Here is a 15,693-nt window from a genome sequence, read left to right on the forward strand (position 1 = left end):
AGGGGCTTCAGAAAAATACTTGTAATCAAAACCTTCCTATGAAATACTTGAATTATATAGATACTTGAAGGCTTATAAGTTAAAAAAAAAAATTCCAAATTCACTGCTGAGAAGACAGAGTAAAATAAAATACATACCTTGCAAATTTCAACAATGCCATACTAGTGCAAGTTTAAGGAAAAAAAATTACAGTGGCTAGAAAATAAAGTTTTTGTATGTTTTCCTAGGTGTTGTGAGCCACTTACATAAACATATACCTTTGCTTATTCATGTTCCTCTTTTAAAATGTCCATTTGCTGGGAATTTGAGAAAAAGTCAGCATCCTAAGAATTAATTATATTATATTTGACATGTGACTGATGTTCTTTACATGTTCCACCCAGGATAAGATGAGGTAATAGATTCTTAAGTTTGAAGAAACTTGTAATTCAAGCATGTAGTTGTTTATACTAAATGGAATAATGCTATTTTTAAACTTTTCATGTTTTACCTTTCAGAAAAAGTATGGGCAAGCAGATGAAGACTGTAGGCATGGTATGCTTATTTCTTTTTTTTATTACATAGTGTTATAAATCGCAGTCAGTTGTCTGAATTTTTGAAACTGATGCCCAGATTTATTAGTTTGCTAACAATTTTTTTTCCTAGTTAAATTATGTATCTGCTTTATAATACTTTTTCTACCTTTTTTTTTTTTTGAGATTTCACTATTTTCTGACTTGTGTTCAAGTACCAGAACTGAAATGCATGTCTTTGGCTCAGCAGTGCTATTTGGCTAATAGGTATTTTAGTATACAAATGTAGGGTGAATTGATAGTGTCAGGATTCTTGTGAAGATAGAGACAGCTGATTGTTCCGTTTTTCTTCCTAGGGACATGGTGGATGTTTTGGTTTGCATTTTGGGACTTGATTCAGAGAAAATCAAGATGATGTACTTACATTTATTCTTATTTGTTAAAGCTTTGAAATGTGCATATGTCACATTGAAGTTGAGCCTTTCATGTTCCGCTGTCACCTTCTGTCAGGGTATTTTTAAAGGAATTAACCATCCTTGCTAGTGTTCTGTTATTCATATTTAAGGCAAGTGATTTGAAACTCACTGAGAACTCTTTGCTGAGCTTTGGTGAGCATTGGATCAGAGTTTATCAGTTAGATTTAGAAAGAAAAGGTGGGTAGATCCCACCTTGCAGTTTTTAGTTCCTTAACTACTCTGGAGCTTTAAAGGATATTTCCACAAATCACAGTTTTGTTACACAGACTGTGTGGTACACTATTCTGACATTTCTGTGCTAGCAGTTATAATCTTCAAATTGTACCTTTCTTTTTTTGTGTTGGGATTTTTGTTTATTTGTTTGTTTTTAATGCATTTGTCTTCACTGATAAGTCATAGTCAGGAATTTGTGGGGCTCTGCAGCCTGCTTGTGAAGGTCCACAAAACATAACTTGGAGAAGTAAGCATGCTTTGTGTAGGTGTAAATTTAAAGTTTAACACATTTTAAAAGGCTTGAAGATCTCTTGATCAGTACCATTCTTAAAATAGTCTGGATTTTTTTAAAGTTACTACTTCTAACTGTTGATGTATGCCAAAGATGTAATATTCTGACTAACCTTACAGTTGTCTTTCATGATGGCAAATAAAAGTGAGAGAGAGACATATGGAAAGATGAATGATGGTTAGAGGAGGTGGGAGGGAAAACGTTGTTTAATGAATAGTGTTCTCACTGATGAGATCTGATGGGTTTGTCGTAGGGGTAGATGGGTGACGTTCATCTGTGAAACCTTTTCTTGGTATGTGTCAGTTATCAGTATCTCAAAAGAACTCTCATGTTATCTATTTTTCTTCTCTCACTGGAGGGGCATAGAAGTGGGTGGAAATGGAGCGCTGATCTCTACGTTTTAAGTAGAGGAAACAGCTTTGAAGTGTGTATTAGTAACAAAGAAATAGCGTCCAGTTTAATGTTGATTTTCTTAATTTGTGCCAGCATGTCCTGCAAATATTTCTTCCAGATCTAAAACTGAGGATGTTTTTCAACTTATTAATGCCATATTTATGTATGTGTATAAAAACTGGAGTGCGTGTGTGTATAAATATGTGTATACACCCCTCCCCCTTATTTTTATGAATATATGAATGAACTATTTGGTTGTGGTTCCCTGTGATGTGCTGTTATCAACTGAAGCCCTGCATCTGACAGTTTAGAATATCTGCATTTATGATCCTGAAAGGTTTTAGTTTTGTGTTTGAAATACCCTTGGGAAGAAACAACCTTGATATGGACTACCTGATAGTCACACTTCCTTGATATTCACAATTTTTTTTTAATAGACAGTGTTGTAATCAAGCTGCTGTTCTGTCTTTTTACAAGACTTGACATGTTGCATACCTATGACAGTGTTCTATTTTAGCCTGAATGATAAGTACATTTTAGAATAGCTAGAGGAATATCTGTTCTTTGTAGTATGCTGCTTGCACTGTTACAAGGAATGATGATAATTTAAAATCTGTTAAATTATTCCACAAATCTTTAGCAAAAGATGCTGGTTAATGCGTTGTAACTTCTTATGTGCAACTGTATGTTTCAGCTTGGTAAAACTATGCAGTTAATGATACGAAATATCATAATTGGACATTAATCTTTGAGGTTAAAATAGTAAACTGTCAGACATGTTAAAGCTATTTCTGGCACTGCTTCTTCTGATTGGGGAAGTAAGCTCTATTTTTGGGAATGTGGTCAGTATCATCAGAGTGGTGAACTCAGATTAGTCTTTGAGGTACTTTATAAACAGGATTTAGTTACCATTTTATTTTGAAGAGATGTCTAGTTGTTTTTATGTAAATATTTTGTGGGATTTTGTTTTTTCTTTAGTCTTTCATGCAATTTCTGTTAACGATGTGACCGTCTGTTGAGAGAGGAGTTTTGATTTATTATTCTAAAATGTAATCCTGAAGTTGTGGTGAATGTAAAATTCCCGGTAGCACTAACAGGAGCTGTTTGCATCTGCATGAGTAGCAGTATAAACACAGATGTTGATGTTGCCTGCAATAACAGTAATATGTATTATAATTCTGTAATTTTAAACAACTGTCCAGCCTTCTTTTCAACTCATATGCTTAGCTTACTAGTTTTTTAGTCACTCTTGGCATTTTGTTTTCTGGACAGGTAATATGTATGATTAAATGTTATTCCTGCTTGTCTGAAGCACATCTGTATTGTAAAATAAATCCTTTCACTATTGGAAGTGTCAATGAATGTGTGTGTTTGGCTAGCTATCTGATCCAGTGCTAGAAAGCATTTAGGAAAGTTTTCTGTTACATGGAGCCTGTAAATTTCTGGACTCAAACAATCATTCCTATATCCTGCACGTTACAGTGTAAGTGAATAAAAGCTCTTTTAAAGTAGCAGGAATTGACCATGAGGAGGTTAGCTATATTTGGAAACGACAGGGCATGCTGTTTGTGAGCATGAATGGGTCTTCCTGAGCATGTTTCTGTTACGGAGAGGTTGTTGGTTGCTATATTTTTTACCCTTTCTGTGAAGAGGAGGTCCTTTGTGTCAGATATTTGAATTTGCTCTTACCATATTTAATTTTTGCCTATTTTAGCATGTAAACTTTACAACCTTTTTTGAGCTCCTGTACAGCAATTCTTATATGGTGGGAGACAAGTTTCAAGTTAATGTTAGACAAGAGCGAGTAATACTAGCTTCACATCCAAGACTTGTCTTTCCAAGAAGCCATGGATTCAACCCAAGTTTCGGACTTTATTTTCATGCTAAAGGTGAAGGAAAACTGTGTGTAGTTTATTCAAATGTATGCTGTGATGAAGCTAATAGTTGCTGATTTGTGTTGCAGTGCTGGGAGAGGGGCTGGCCAAGGGAGATGGATCTTTCCGTGCAGTGCTCTCCTGCATACATCTTAAAGGGAAGCTGCAAATTGTGTCTAATGTTCTTTCTAAATCACTGATGGGTGAATCACTGGTAAGTGGGTTTGCTGCAATCTACATAATTTAAAAAGCAGTTTTGTATTTCCTTTTTTTAAAATGTGTTTGGTAACAAACTTCTGAACATATGTTTGCCTGGCAAGTTAGAACAAAAATGATTTATGTGGAAAAGACAAAGAGAAGTATATGGGCACGCATGTGTAATCAGGATATTTAGGTTGTTGCATTACCAGTGTTGCAGAGTTGTTACGCTTTTGAAAAGTTTTTTTTGTTGTTGGCTCTGAACCCTCAGGGAATGCAAAACAATTTGTATATTTGTGCGATTGACTTAAAATAATGTAAATCTCAAACTCTTGCTTACGTTTTTTAAATGGCACCTGACACCATTTTGTATGTACTTCAGGAAGTTTAGCCATTAAAGCAGAAAAATTATTGATAGGACTTTTAAATAACTGGCCCATGATAATTTGTAAGATAGCATGAAAAGCTTCTCAGGAGAGGAAAAAAGAAAACAGCTTTGCATTTCAAGACGAAGATAAAGATTTAAGTTCAAAGCTTCTATTTTACACTTGAACTTTCAAAATTTTCAAGATGCTTTGAACCCATACATGTAAGTAATAGTTCTGACTCTTATGTGACTACTCATATGGGAAAATTGGGGGCATATATAGGTTTCTAAAGGATAGTGTCCTTTTTATTTCTGTAATTTAGATTAAATAGCAGTACCGTGGACTGCTGGTCATGCTAAATCCAGAAACACGGTCATAGCACAAACAAGAGCAGCTCTGGTCAGACCATGAGGAATGTGTAAGTGACATCAGAAACTGTTGCAGGAGGGCCTATTACCTTGAAATTGGATCTTGTCTCCTATATCTTGGTGCTTAACTTAATCAGTAGGTTTTTTTTGAGAGGGAGTTCTGTTTGTCTGTCTGGTATGTATCCTGAATTCCCTTCCCCCCTCCCCTGCTATGACTATTTTTACATAAAGAAAAGGTTTTTTTCTCTGTTTAGTTGGTGTTTTCGAATGAAAAAGTGTTTCATTGAAAAATTCCCGGGGAGGTCCAAGGAAACTAGGATTAGTAGAATTGCCAAAAGCTCCTTATCGCAGCATATGCACAGTGCCCTTGTTTTGAGCTATTGTACAAATAAAGGTTGCTTCGTATATATATTTGTCCCAAAGCAGAATTTGAGATTTTTACAAGCTTTAGGTAGTTAGGCACGGTTGTTTTCAGTAGGAATATTAAAACCAGCAACTGATTTCCTGACTTCTGCCATTGTCTGAAAGGAGAAATGAAGCAAAGTTTTGGAATTAATTTATTGAAGAGTTGGAATCCATCCAGTTTCCTCCCCAGTTACTTAAAAGCATGATTCTTGCTAACTTTTTTTATGCTCTAATACATTTAAACTCAACAGGTTCAATTTGCAGCCTTTCTGCTGAAGAAGTGCAAAATCATTTTGAAGAAAGCCTAAGTGTGAGAATTGTTGAGTGTGTACATTTTCAGCAAAGAGAGTAATTTCTGCTGCTCAGTAGCACAGTCAAAATGTGGAGAAATCGAACACATGTAGTTCCGTTAATTGAATTTCTACAAGACTTTATTGAAATAAAAACCACAGATCTGGGTTCCTTTAATCAAAGTTCTGACTTACATGAGTGAGAAATTGTTACACTTAGCTCTATATTTCAGATAAATTCAATTTTGAAAGATTTTTACTTCAGATGTCCTTGAATATGCAGTTATCTTTAATTACATGGCTAATCTTTGCTTTTTAGTGAAAACTCCAAAAACTATATAGTCTGTCTCCATCAGAGCAGAAGGAGTTATGAAACTGTAGAAATTGGTAACCTGTAAAGTAGATCCTTAAGAAGAAATGAATCCATCACTGTAATGGCAGTGAAAGTTTATCATATTAATTCCTTTAGAGCTGAAGAATTTCAGTAGCCATAGCATGTGACTTATGCATGGTGCTTTGTGTCAGTAGCTTACAAAGTGCTCGGTGAAGACAGTCAGTGTCGCTGCCCCCATTTTGCACATGGGAAACTGAGGAATGGAGAGGTGAAGTGGCTTGCCTGAGGTCACCCCACAGGCTGGTACCCGAGCTGATAGCAGAGCATAAATCTCCCAAGTCCTTGTCCATTGGGCTGTACTCCTACTGCGCGTGTAGAGTACTGCTCTGGAGGACAGCAATCAAAAAGTATTGTAACTATTAATATTTGTCTTGAGTGGCAACTAAACTATATAATAATGTTTTTTTCCCCGAGTTGGTCTACATATGCTGCTGTCCTTCATTGTCCTGCATTAATACTTGCTGTAAGTCTAGTACTGCTTTTGGCCAGTGTAAAATTCCATTTTTCACCATAATGTTTGCTCAGTGTTATGTAGTATGGAATTTAAAATTGTGCATTGTAAATCAGTCATTTTTCCTTCTTGCTCTCCTTCTTGGTGGTGGTGCTGGGGGGAAATGAACTTGGTTGCTGTGGTTTAATGTGAAGGTTTATGAGTTTGATGTATTAATATTCTTTCTCCCCCCAGAACGGGATGGTAACTAAAGATCTGACACGACTGAGAACACTTCTTGCTGAAACTGAGGTAATAATGACCATACTATTGGGAAAATAATGAGCAGTACCTGAAACAGCTGAAAGGCTGGTTTTCGTGTGTCCCAGGAGATCCGGGCTCACTATGAGCACACTGGTTCAAAGATCACTGTTTCCATTGGTCTCTCAGTCCTTACCACCTACCTATTCAGGAGCCTTTCATCACAATCTTGCATGATGTATGAGAAAATAGAGAAAGATACTAATAGGTTGTTAAGTGTCTTAAAGTAGCAAGTAGAAAAAGTTCAAAGCATTTAGATCTATATTATTTATTTATTGTATTTTTCTCTCTTGGAAATGATTCTGAAGTAAAAAACATGACTTGTGAAATTGGTTAACAAATATAAATGCCCTCTCAGTCACCTTTTTTTTTTTTTTTTATATTAGAGGTTAATCTGTTGTGTCTATTAATTGAATGACCACTTCTTTTTCTGTTGGGTTTTTTTTTTCTTCTTATGCTTTGTTATTGAGTTGGGCTTTATTTTCAATGTAGGTTCAAAGCTGAAAGACATCTCAGTACTGTTTAGACTTTTGGCCTGTTAAAAGCTTTACTGCAGTCCACATTAAAATGATCAGAGGGTGGAATTTGGTGTTGTAAAAACCTCCAGAATTTTCTACTAACAATGAGTGGACTCTGTTCTTGTCAGAATTCCTTTTATCAGCAGCTGCAATCCGGTTGTTAGGTTAATATGAAATTCATTTTTGTAGCTGGAAGTGGTTTCAGACTTTGAATCGTAGAATCATGGAATAGTTGGCCTTGGAAAGGGCCTTTAAAGGCCACCTAGTCCAACCACCCTGCAGTAAGCAGGGACATCTTCAACTGGATCAGGTTCCTCAGAGCCCCGTCCAACCTGATCTTGAATGTTTCCAGGGATAGGACATTGACCACCTCTCTGGGCAACCTGTTTCTGATTAATATTTTTGTATTTGTTGTTCTGAAACACATTTTGACAGCAAAGAAGCCAAAGCAGTTCTTGATGAAATTGTTTTGTGTTCCTTTATAACTGTGGGTTTTGTATATCATTGTAGGCAGCTGGTAAAGTACCATCAGGATATCATGTAGAAGATTTAGAAGAAGGTACGTAACTCAGTTCTAAAGCTACTTCATTTTGTAGTGAGAAGACTTGGATTCTGTTAAATGCTCAGCACTGCATAGTAGTCAAAAAGCAATAAAGGGGCTTGACTATTGTGACGAGCCCTGGGGGTTGAGGTGGAATTATCTTATCAGTGACTGAATTTGGAGGCAGAAGTTTCTATTTATTGGTCAAAGTACTGTATCGGAGCCTGCTCCATTCTGCAAGTTGTTTGAAACTTCCCTTCACAGCCTTTGGACCTTTGTTCTAAATTAATTTTTTAAGGGATTGAAAATTAATTTTTGGTGGATAATTTTGCTTTTGTACAAATACACTGTGGGTTGATGTTTAGAGCTATGGTTCCCTGGGCAGTTACTATCCAACTCAGAAATAATTGGCAATTAGAAAAGTAACCTGAATTTTGACTGTTCTGCAGGGTCCCGGGATGGCTGGCAGTTCCGCCCTCCACCCAGGGGAGTCACAAGCAGTGAAGAATATACGCTATGTAAAAGGTAAAGTCATTGTTTTATGTGAACATTCTTCAAGGGATCATAATGCTTCCTCTTTTACTTAGCTGGTGACAGAATGATTAAGAGGTCAGGAGAATGAAGGTACCTGTTAGAACAGGAGTTAATTTGTTTTGGAAGGGTCAGTTTGTCCAGAAGCAGCTCAGTTTGTAAAATGGAATCATTAGCTCCATTTTCAAAAGAGAGTGGCTTGAGGACCAGTTTTCTAGTGACAGGTCAGCATCTGTCTTTTTCCCCTACCTTTTCTAATTTTTATAATTTCGGAGATGTGAAAAGTTCCCACAGACAACAGCATAAGCAGACTGAAGCACACCGAAGTGCGTGTGGACAGCAGATAGGGTGCATGCCTTCAGACAAATGGGCTCTGTTGATAGATGCTCTTTGTCTTCGGATAGAAAAAATGTTTGTAGAATTGCCCTCTGGATCTCATTATTTCAGTTTTGCATAAGCTCAAGTATACAGGTGGGAACTGCCTTCCTGAAGGTTCAGTGGCTTGTAGTAGAGTTTCTCCTCATTGTCTTTTTCAGTCTACTAGTCAATATTGCCTGTAGTTTGTGTTGTTGATTGTCATTACTTACATAAAACTGTACTAATAAATATGAGGAGGAACCATCATTATGCACTTGATTCTGCCATATCTGTAACTGTAGCAAATACATTGATTTAAAAAAATGCCAGGAATCTGACCTGCTCTTTAAATTACATGACTGAATCACTGAATTTGGGCTACTTTTGGTGTGATGCTAAACCTTGGCAACTCTTGTCGACTTTTATTGTATCTGGTGCATATTCAGCAGTTCTTAAAAATTGGATATTTACAATTTTTAGCTTATGATGATTTTCTGTTGACTAACATCTCTACCGCGTTTCCAACTATTGCTCTGAAACACCTTTCCACTAAAGCTGTAATTAGCTTTATGCACACTGTTGACCCTGACAGTGAGAAGGATGTGCCTTGCTCAGCAAATCCATAGGAACAGTGTCATTCTTACCATGGACTAAAGATTTTAGTTCCTTATGAGGAGGCAGTTACAAGTACTGAATATGAATTTTTGAAGCTGTGGTTTATTTTTCCCCTGTGTGCCATAAAGCAGTAGGAGTACAGCATACTTATTCTAGATAATGAAGCTATGGAATTGCAGGAGGTATTAAATAAGGAATTAAAAATGAGGAAAAAAGTGTCTATTAAAATATGAACAATGAGAACTTGGAAAAATTGCATAATGATGACAAATTTTAAAGTAATATGCCTTCCTATTAAATAATGAAAAGGAAAACCGCTTGATTTTAAATCTGTTACATAGCTAATAAGAACAAGTCAACAATTTTTTTATGCTTGCACTTCATTTACTTTGGGCCATGAAAATCATAACTGTACTTCAGCATTCTAATGCAATGGTGAATTGGAAAATTTGCAATAAAAATACAGGAATTGACTGGTTATCAGGAGTAGTCAGCATGGATTCACCAAGGGGAAATCATGCCTGACCAATCTGATAGCTTTCTACGATGACATGACTGGCTGGGTAGACGAAGGGAGAGCTGTGGATGTTATCTACCTTGACTTCAGCAAGGCTTTCGACACAGTCTCCCATGATATCCTCCTGGGGAAGCTGAGGAAGTGTGGGCTGGATGAGTGGTCGGTGAAGTGGATAGAGAACTGGCTGAATGGCAGAACTCAGAGGGTTGTCATCAGCGGCGCTGAGTCTAGTTGGAGGCTGGTGACAAGTGGTGTCCCTCAGGGGTCAGAACTGGGCCCAGTCTTGTTTAACTTCTTCATCAACGACCTGGATGAAGAGTTAGAATGTACCCTCAGCAAGTTTGCTGACGACACCAAACTGGGAGGTGTGGTAGATACACCAGAAGGCTGTGCTGCCATTCAGCGTGACCTGGATAGGCTGGAGAGCTGGGCAGAGAGGAACCTGATGAGGTTCAACAAGGGCAAGTGCAGGGTCCTGCATCTGGGGAGGAACAACCTCATGCACCAGTACAGGCTTGGGGTGGACCTGCTGGAGAGCAGCTCTGCGGAGAGGGACCTGGGTGTCCTGGTGGACGACAGGTTAACTATGAGCCAGCAGTGTGCCCTGGGTGCCAAGAAGGCCAATGGCATCCTGGGGTGCATTAGGAGGAGTGTGGCCAGCAGGTCAAGGGAGGTTCTCCTTCCCCTCTACTCAGCCCTAGTGAGGCCTCATCTAGAGTACTGTGTCCAGTTCTGGGCTCCCCAGTTCAAGAAAGATGAAGAGCTACTGGAGAGAGTCCAGCGGAGGGCTACAAGGATAATGAGGGGACTGGAGCATCTCTCCTATGAGGAGAGGCTGAGGGAGCTGGGCTTGTTCAGCCTGAAGAAGAGAAGGCTGCGAGGGGACCTTATAAATGCCTACAAATATCTGAAGGGTGGGTGTCAGGAGGATGGGGCCAAGCTCTTTTCAGTGGTGCCCAGTGACAGGACAAGGGGTAATGGGCACAAACTGAGGCACAGGAAGTTCCGTCTGAACATGAGGAGGAACTTCTTCTCTCTGAGGGTGACGGAGCACTGGAACAGGCTGCCCAGGGAGGTTGTGGAGTCTCCTTCTCTGGAGATATTCAAGACCCGCCTGGACAAGGTCCTGTGCAGCCTGCTGTAGGTGACCCTGCTTCGGCGGGGGGGTTGGACTAGATGACCCACAGAGGTCCCTTCCAACCCCTACTATTCTGTGATTCTGTGATTCTGACTGCCAAGAAAAATATTTTAATTTAAAAATATATTAAGGCATATATCTTGAGAGCGCCTTTAGTAACATCATGATATATGTCATGCTTATTTTAAACCTTTAAATACTTAATTTTTTCTTAAAGGGGAAGTGGAAGGGAACTAGGGAAATTCTGAGTATTAGGTCTTCCTAGTATGCACATATGATAAATTTTCTTTTGAATCTCTATAATCTGTTGGTGACTCTGAACCTCACAGAATCACAGAATATTCGGGGTTGGAAGGGACCTCTGTGGGTCACCCAGTCCAACCCCCCTGCCAAAGCAGGGTCACCCAGAGCAGGCTGCACAGCACCACGTCCAGGCGGGTCTGGAATATCTCCAGAGAAGGAGACTCCACAACCTCCCTGGGCAGCCTGTGTCAGGGCTCCGTCACCCTCAGAGGGAAGAAGTTCTTCCTCATGTTCAGCTGGAACTTCGTGTGCTTAAGTTTGTGCTGGTTGCCCCTTGTCCTGTCGCTGGGCAGCACTGAAAAGAGTCTGGCCCCATTCTCCTGACACCCACCCTTGAGATATAAGCATTTATAAGGTCCCCTCTCAGCCTTCTCTTCTTCAGGCTGAACAAGCCCAGCTCCCTCAGCCTCTCCTCGTAGGGGAGATGTTCCAGTCCCCTCATCATCCTTGTAGCCCTCCGGTGGACTCTCTCCAGTAGCTCCCCATCTTTCTTGAACTGGGGAGCCCAGAACTGGACACAGTACTCCAGATGAGGCCTCACTAGGGCTGAGTAGAGAGGAAGGAGAACCTCCCTCGACCTACTGGCCACACTCCTCCTAATGCATCCCAGAATCCCATTAGCCTTCTTGGCAGCCAGGACACACTGCTGGCTCATGGTCAACCTGTCATCCAGCAGCACTCCCAGGTCCCTCTCCACAGAGCTGCACTCCAGCAGCTCTGCCCCAAGCCTGTACTGGTGCCTGGGGTTGTTCCTCCCCAGGTGCAGGACCCTGCACTTGCCCTTGTAGAACCTCATAAGGTTCCTCTCTGCCCAACTCCCCAGCCTATCCAGGTCACGCTGAATGGCAGCACAGCCTGCCAGTGTATCCACCGCTCCTCCCAGTTTGGTGTCATCAGCAAACTTGCTGAGGGTACATTCTAACTCTTCATCCAGGTCGTTGATGAAGAAGTTAAACAAGACTGGGCCCAGTACTGACCAGCATTTATTATTTGTGAAACAGGAATGAATAATGCCTAGAAGACAAGAAAGCCTGAATATTTTTTTTTTTACGGCTTTGTCATCCAGTGTCACAGTTAAACACTTGTAGAAATTGAAAACTCTGAATATGTAACCCTTAAATTCCATATGTCCTGTTTGTATGAGATAATTTATTAAGGTTGAAAGTAGAGAGTGGCAAACCATAGAATCTTACAATGGTTTGCGTTGGAAGACACCTTGGGCAGGGACACCTTCCTCTAGACCAGGTTACCAGCCATTACCCCTTGTCCTGTCACTAAACATCGTTGTAAAAACTCCATCTCCAGCTTGCTTGTACCTCCCTTTAGGTACTGGAAGGACACAGTTAGGTCTCCTTGGAGTCTTCTCTTGTCCAGGCTGAACAACCCCAGCGCTCTCAGCCTTTGCTCATAGGAGAGGTGTTCCATCCCTCTGATCATTTTTGTGGCCCTCCTCTGGACCCGCTCCAGCAGGTCCATGTCTTTCCTGTGCTGAGGGCTCCAGAGCTGGATGCAGAACTCCAGGTGGGGCCTCACCAGAACAGAGTAGAGAGGCAGAATCATGTCCTTTCACCTGCTGGCCACGCTGCTTTTGATTCAGCCCAGGACATGGGTGGCTTTCTAGGCTGCAAGTGCACATTGTATAGCTGTCTTTCCCTGAATAAAAAGGCAGTTTTACAGGCGTATTCAGTCATGCAGCTTCGTTTCACTTTGTTTCCTCTCTTGTGCTACCTATGACTAGTCTTGCTCATTTAATCACTCTAATAAGGTATAGATAAATTTGTGAACCAGTTTTTTAATCATAGACTCAGTGATGCTTCAAATTTAGATTTCTTGTAAATCAAATTTAAATCTAAATCAAATTCTAACCACTAATACAAGTGTGGCCTAGATATCCTGGTACTTTTGCTGCAAGGTTTTCATGTGATAGTCAGGTGTTAGTTGTTTTATCACCTAGCTCAAAGCTCACATTCTAATTCACTTTACCCTACATAATACATTTACTACAGAAAGGTTATTCAATCAGTGATCCCCTTCTGCTGTCATCATCAATGATGTGAGTCCTGACTTGATGTATTAATTTAGTCTTGGTGTATCTTTTCTTTTTTACGGTAACTCATCACCGTAGGAAGAGATTCTTAATATAAGTACATACATAGATATCCACCTGAAATTAAAATATAGTTATTATGTTTACAGAGTTTCTGTAAACTTACTGTGCTGACAGAAATCAACCTGCCTGGCTTTATTTATAATAAATGTGATGCTTGCATTAGTTCTTTATAGTCTTCTTATGAGAATCAAACGAACAAAATAGCCTCCTGGCCTGTTGTTCATTCTGTATATCCAATACTTTCTTAGTACCTTCAGAACTTACCCCCCCCCATTTTATTCTTCTTTTTGTCATCTATTGAAGTGCTTTGATTTTGAAGAACTATAAAGGTGCAGCTACTGCCTTGTGTTTCATGATTTTAATACAAAGTTTAATTCTAAAAATAACTCCCAAGTTATACAGGCATTTGCCCAGACTTGCAATAAATTCTGAGAACTAGAATGCCTAAATTGCATACAGGTGTTTGGAAGGTCATTAATTTTGATGCATCAGCACATGCCATTAAATGAAAAATGTACTTCTTTACCAAATCCTTAACCTCTGCAAAAATAGATCCTGATACACCCTTTACAAAGAGGAGGATTAAACATTTTCCTTGAGAGATGATTTCTGTGTAGGTGTATATAATAGAAAAGACCATGTGATGTCACTGTTGCTTCAGGAAAAAAACTGCTGAATGCCTGTTTATTAGCTAATAACGTAACTATTGGAGAAAATTTGCTGTATCTTCCCTTTGCCCCTGACTAACAGTGTTTTATTCATATTAATATAGCGCCTAATCATTTCAGGGATGGTCCAGTATCTCATTGTGTTAATTGCTGTACAAACACTTGATTCCTTCTTGTTTGAAGCTGGAAATTTCTTAAGAAGGCTTGTGTTGCCCTCTGTTTCAAAGAAATCTGATATACTTTTCTGGACTTTGGAGTAAGAGAGGCTGGTGCCTCTCTTATGAAATGCAGCGTAGATGTATATATATCCAGATAAGTTCACATGGACTAAACTGCCTTTAGTTCTGTGAGAGAGACTTAAAGAATGTCCTTCTGGCTTTAAAAGTAAAATTTTGATAAATTTCTTTTCTTAATTGGAGACCGAAAATTTCAAGGCGTAATCGTTTTTCCTATTTTATGTAGATTTTTAGAGCAAGGGATCTGCAGGTACGGTGCACAGTGTACTTCAGCACATTCCCAGGAAGAGCTAACAGAATGGCAAAAACGATATGCTTCCCGCTTGATCAGATTAAAACAGCAGAAGGAAAACAAACAATGTTCGGGCAGTTATATGGAAACCTTGATTGAGAAATGGATGAATTCGTTATCTCCTGAGAAAGTGGTAAGGAAAATACACTACTTCCCTGTGTGCTCATATTTAAAACTAACAGATGAGCCTGTTTTTGGCCCTTTCTATCAGAGCTGGTCGAATTACTCCGTACCAAGAAATTGTTCAACCAATTTGCTTTCCTTTCCATCCTGCCCAATGTCTTCTTGCAAAGATACCAGAGACAGGCTGATTTCTGGAAATGTGCTCGTTCTTTTCAGGAATTCAGTAGAGTTTGTGAATTACAGTTTATGGGTTAATCACAGCTTGTTCATTATGCATATTTACTATCCCCAGTGCGGGATGGGTCAGCCAAGTCTCATGGTATTGTTCCTGTTCCTTGACTAGATGGCAGAACTTTTTAAACTGGAGAACAATAAATGGCGAAGCTTTCACGACTTAGTGGAGAATACTCTTGTTTGTGCATGGCTCCTTTTCTGTGCCTGCAGCTGCAGGCACTTGTGTGAAGAACAGCCAATCCCCTAAATGTTCAAAAAAGTTTGATTACAGAAGAGTGCGGGGTATGGATAGGATCAAAATTAGCAGCTGTTTGGAATTCCAAAGAAAGTTTTTGTGGCATTCGACCAGCTCTACTTACCACTGACCCTAAGGAGTTTTCGGTCCATCTATTGTTGATTAAAATCTGTGAAGAGTGGACTTTCTGAAAAATGCATTAATGAGTAGAAAGCCTGATTCTAGTTTCCTGATGTCTCTAGTAGTCTTATTGATGTCAGTGAAATCTGGGGTCTTCTGGAAATGCAGTCTTTGGGCCTCGTTGTATCAGATTCTGCTTTCCAAATGAAATCTTGTTCTACTTTAAACATTTACAATTAAGTTGGCAGTTGGAAATCAGGTCCTGGGGTTAATTGCCCTTAAATGGTTATATGCTTTGCTTACATAATATGATCTAGTAGATTTGGCTATCTTGTCTCTCTGTATTAGCATGTATTTTCATTAATTCCTATGCAGGACTTGCATCAATCCTGCACAATATAGGAAACCGTTCTTTCCACTTGCTGTTAAAAAATACTACCATTTCCTGAATGTTTTTATTTTGATACTGTCTGTAGAAGTTTAATGTTATCTTCTTTTTCTTTTAATCTAGCTTAGTGAATGTGTAGAAGGAGTGAGAGTAGAACATAATCCTGAGCTGTCGGTAACTGTCACCACCAAAAAGTCTCATCAGACATGGACATTTGCTCTCACTTGTAAGGT

General features: G+C 39.3%; 1 protein-coding gene across 4 annotated transcripts in view; it reads left to right on the forward strand.

The window, feature by feature from the left end:
* The window catches only part of HELZ (helicase with zinc finger), a 96,072-nt gene that overhangs the window by 19,433 nt on the left and 60,946 nt on the right, over window positions 1-15,693 (forward strand). For 3 of the 4 annotated variants that reach the window (XM_075440705.1, XM_075440707.1, XM_075440709.1), the window contains 7 exons: window positions 498-534; window positions 3,850-3,974; window positions 6,469-6,525; window positions 7,563-7,611; window positions 8,043-8,118; window positions 14,295-14,493; window positions 15,584-15,691. In XM_075440705.1, coding sequence (XP_075296820.1) covers window positions 498-534; window positions 3,850-3,974; window positions 6,469-6,525; window positions 7,563-7,611; window positions 8,043-8,118; window positions 14,295-14,493; window positions 15,584-15,691 — 651 coding nt within the window. The remainder of the gene's footprint in view (window positions 1-497; window positions 535-3,849; window positions 3,975-6,468; window positions 6,526-7,562; window positions 7,612-8,042; window positions 8,119-14,294; window positions 14,494-15,583; window positions 15,692-15,693) is intronic. The other variant, XM_075440708.1, reaches the window with a different exon arrangement.

The sequence above is a fragment of the Opisthocomus hoazin genome, chromosome 21 (assembly GCF_030867145.1).
Source record: "Opisthocomus hoazin isolate bOpiHoa1 chromosome 21, bOpiHoa1.hap1, whole genome shotgun sequence".
Classification (NCBI taxonomy): domain Eukaryota; kingdom Metazoa; phylum Chordata; class Aves; order Opisthocomiformes; family Opisthocomidae; genus Opisthocomus; species Opisthocomus hoazin.